General features: G+C 49.9%; 1 protein-coding gene across 1 annotated transcript in view; it reads right to left on the bottom strand.

The window, feature by feature from the left end:
- Nucleotides 1-2185: 2185 nt before the first annotated feature.
- The window catches only part of GID4 (GID complex subunit 4), a gene marked incomplete at its 5' end in the record, with an annotated part of 5204 nt that continues 2930 nt past the window's right edge, over nucleotides 2186-4459 (bottom strand). The window contains 2 exons of the mRNA XM_009706275.1: nucleotides 2186-2959; nucleotides 4211-4341. Of these exons, the coding sequence (XP_009704577.1) occupies nucleotides 2896-2959; nucleotides 4211-4341 (195 nt within the window). The remainder of the gene's footprint in view (nucleotides 2960-4210; nucleotides 4342-4459) is intronic.

The following is a 4459-nucleotide window of genomic DNA, read 5'->3' as shown; positions in this document are numbered from 1 at the left end:
CCTCTCGCTCCCCTAATTAAGGCCGGATCCTGCATTTAAGGCAATCAGCAGTTTATTGGATTCCTGGAGAAACCCTCGAGGGCAGAGATGAAGCACATCCCTCCCCTGGAACCGAGAAGTGCCTTGGTCAACAAACACACACAGACACAGACCCCTTCAATACATTTCATGTTTAATTTGGACATTGATCGTTCTGCAAAACACCTGCTCAGCCCCTGCTCTGTCTGCCCACAAGTACACCCCTTCTGCAGCCAGCGCGGTTAAAAAGAGACATCACAACCTCTTCCAAGACCAAATACCCCATTTCTTACCTCTGCACCCCAGATCCTCCCCCAGTCCGTTCTCTCTCACCACACCGCAACATACATAACATCTCTCCTTAGCTCACCAAACAAGTCAAAGAAAAAAGAAAGCCAAACCGAAGGCTTTAGAGGAGGGAAGCTCTGAACACTGACAGCCCCTGCAAACCTCTCGGCTCCACGACCTGCTCTACACCCACCGCACACATCCTACGGGGCAACATCACCCCGGCAGTTTTGTATTTCAGTCGAAATTGGCTTCAGGACAGTGCGAAGAAGACAGGCAGAGAGCAGGATTCTCCTTCCCCACCCTTCTCGCAACGTATCAAGCCTCAAAGAAAAACTTCAGAGGTTTTGGGGTACTTATACATACTAAACAACGCCAGGACCTTTCCTAACCCAGTTTCTGCCAATGACCACAGTGTTAATTCGACTAAACCATGCCAGAAACCCAAGTGTCACGCTGGCACTGACAGCCCTGGGGAGCACAAGGACACCGGCGCTGCCACCAATATTGCACAGACAGCTCCGGAGGGCTGTGAAGAGCCATTGGAGCTGGGTCCCTGCGCCCACACAGCATCTGGAGGGGGGGCTTCACCCCCACACTTGGTCACAGCAGAGTGGCACTGCTGGCTTTTGCCTCCAAAACCAGGATGTCTCCCAGCTACGCCCGTGAGAGAAGCCCTCTCCCCACAGCCAAAGGGGCTGAGTTTCTCCGAGAGGAGCAGAATAAAATGGGAATCTGCTTCCCAACTGCTCTGCTCGCAGCCACTCTTCCCTTCGCACCTCAAATTGCTCCCCCGCTTGCCTTCACGCTACTCTACAAATCTACCCGCAACGGTCAAGACAACATCACACGCTTCCTTCATCGCAGCGGGGCTCCCACCCCACGGGAGGGCCACGCCTGCCCCTTTCTCCCATAAGCAGGTCTCTCTCCATTTGTGCTGGGGAAAAGGATTCATCTGTGGCAAACAGCACACACGAGGCGGGTGATTTCCACATCATCTCCCGACACCAGCCCAGCCGCTTCTCCAGTCATGCAAGATCCCAACTTGGAATAGAGGAAGTGGGCTCACCAAGGCCTAAACACTTTCTCATTAAGGCTTAAACTAGCAATTCAGCTGCTACAATAAACCAGACAGACACACTGCTGAAAGGAAGAAAGTTAGTTAAAAAGAAGAAAACCCAAACCACCTTGGCGCTAGGCACGCAGAAGCTTCATTTTCCTCTCCCAGGCGGCAAACCCATCCTCAACACCTACCCAGTTAGCGCATGACACAAGCATGCTTTAAGGGGGTTGTTTTAAAAACAGCCAGAAGAACGCAAACTAAACTCTCACAAAAGCCCCACAGGTGGGACTGTCACATTAAATGTACAACTGAGGCCAATTTTTAAAATGTCTTTAAAAAAAAACCACACACGCATACACACACACTTTGGCACACAAGCCTTAAGTTATACCACTTGAAACATTTCAAAGTCAGAGGAGAGCTACTTGGGGTTTTTTGTTCTTTTTTTTTTTTCTCTTTTCCTTTTTTTTTTTTGCCTTGTAAAAAGGTATCAAGCAGTGGTGGTGGTGAAGCATGAAGAGGGAGTACAAATGCTGAACAGTCCCAGAGCTGTCCCTGCGACGCTGCTCAACACTTGCTCTCCGATTATTTTCCCAAAGCGGCTAGCTGATTACATACACGTATATAAAAACTAATGCAGACATTCCCAGTTTTCAATGTGAAAACGGTAAAATGTAATCGAGTAATTGTGCATTTGCCATAGGGTCCTTGGGAAAAGGAACCATAAATTTATTTTTTTTTAATAAAAGTCTTTTTTTTGTCTTTTTTTTTTTTTACCCTTAACTTAAGTAAAGAGCAAATATACACCTATAAGCAGAGTTCAGATCCACTTTACTGAGCGTCTGGAAGTCCGTACATCAAATTAATTCCCAGTGACATATCCAGACACCGGAACAGCTCTCAGCTCCAAAGGGCTGGTGTTCCTGAAAGATCTGCAGCTCCGGCTAACCTCGTTAGCCAGCGTGAAGCAAAGACTCATTCAAGCCTTATCTGTCTCAGCCAACACTCCCCCAACAGACTCTGCAGCTGAGCAGCTCCCTGCCAGACAGAGCCTCACACACAGGACCCAGCTCTGGGAGCATCAGAGCTGGCAATCTGGGCAACAAACCTGAGTCCTGGCGATTTAAACCCATATCAGGCTGTAACAATGAAAATATAAGCACTGAGCTTATATTTTCTTATTACTCAGAGGACAGACCCCTGATTCCAGCTACTGAGAAACAGCTTCCAGAGGAGAGCCGGGAGGAACTTCAGTGATAGAGAAACTAGCTGTGCAATAAGAAAGTGCATTTAAAGGTAGCTTAAAACCAGATTAAAGATCAAATCGCCACTCGACAGGAGGGAGAATCAAGCTCCAGCAGCCACACTCCTTGGGCTGGGTGGGTTAACATTCAGGCTCTCTCTCGCGAGTCCGAGGGGCAGGAGAGAAGCGTGCATTCCCGTGCTCTGACAGGGACACAGTTCTCCTGGCAGGCCATGCTCTCCTGCCCGGTTTGCTTCTATGCAGTATCAGTTCTGGAGAGCTGTCATCGGAATTCGTAGATAGGAGCACTGTGCTCAGGAACGTGAGTTAAATTCAATGACTGATACCTGGGAAAGAAGGAAAAGATAGACAAGAGGATTATGTAGAGCAACAGAACTCTCCTGGCACTAAGGGCTCCTGCTTGGCAGGCCACAGAGCAGACATCCTGGTGGCTGGCTCTTCTCTTCCCCTTTACAATCTCGGAGTCAAGCCTCAGAGGTGCTCAGGCACCCAGCACCCACTTACCCACGGTGCCAAAGCCCTGTGAGGACTCGGCATCGTTCCTCATTTCCATTCCCGTGCCTCTGAGCTACCTGCAGCCAGGCTGGGTTCGAGGTGGGCCCACTGTGGTTTTTGGACACGTTTTGAAGTTCAACAACTTTCATGTTCAAACGGTGTTAACTACAACCACAAATTACACTCAGGTCTTTCAAAGCTTAGCTTGAGCGGATTTGTCTGAAAGCCTCCCAGGTAGCTTCCCTCCTCCTGAGAGCTTCCAGCCACCCTACAGATTCACTTGCTGCACATGACAAATATCCAAGGCTGTCAGAGGGAAAAGAGCTCTCCACAGCTACTTGTCAGATCGCTGGCTCTAACAAGAAACCAACCAATTAACTTTCACTGTTCCCTGGTCTTAAAGCAACACCCCAAGGACCCTGGACTACAAAGTACTGGCCTAACGAGATTTCTGCCTGAAGGGATCAGCAGCCAAGCTATTACATGTGAGAAAGCACCGAGCTCCCTCTCAAAGGCCCCTCCGACATCTTCTGAAGGGCCAAGGCATGGGGAAGCTCAAAGCCTGAATCCCTGAGCAAAGCGTAAACTGAGGGAGTGCAACCCTGTGCACGAGATGAGGCTGCCTTATGCTTGCGTGTCCTCACAGGAGAGCAGAAGCAGAAAAGCCCCATGAGGGTTTGGACTGGAGACAAGGCTTCTGGAGGGATGCTTTTAGTGAACCACAGCTGGTGTCTGCCTCCCAACGTACTTCATAGACCCACTAGACCACTGCTTTGCTGGGTCACAGCACATCTCCAGACCTTGTATCTCCCCTGCTCCACCCTACCAGCCCAATTATCCCCCACCATGCAAAAAGGGCAGCACTTGATACCACACAAACAGGCTGCACTAGCCTCCTATGGCCAAGCCTGGCACGCATGCCCTCCCTTCTGCCCCGAGGTCCAGTCACCAGACTGAACCTCCTTCCCAGTCCAGAGAAGCACTGCCTGGACAGTCCAATGGCTGCAGGCAGGCAGAAGAGGACTCACTGCTTGGTCTGAGGAGCCACCCTTCAGTCCACAGGAGGAAGGAAGCTTCCTTACCATTCTGAACTCCTATGGTAGTAATAGCCCTCTATAGATGCTGCTGACTTCTGGAAGCAGATGTAATAGAAACCAGCAAAGGAAGCACCGCTGATGTCTTTGATAGTGTGATCTGGGACTAGGAACTGTTCCTGCACACAAAACAGACCGTATTTTAAAACGCCAGTCAAATACTTACCCCCGCCCCCTCAATCTGCCCTCCCAAACTGAATACTGGCACCCATTAACATGAAGGCATTACTGGCTGAG

Source organism: Cariama cristata, unplaced genomic scaffold, assembly GCF_000690535.1.
Source record: "Cariama cristata isolate BGI_N322 unplaced genomic scaffold, ASM69053v1 scaffold14330, whole genome shotgun sequence".
NCBI lineage: Eukaryota > Metazoa > Chordata > Aves > Cariamiformes > Cariamidae > Cariama > Cariama cristata.
The sequence above is the reverse complement of the archived record's forward strand: the minus strand, read 5'-3'. Positions and strand labels throughout refer to the sequence as shown.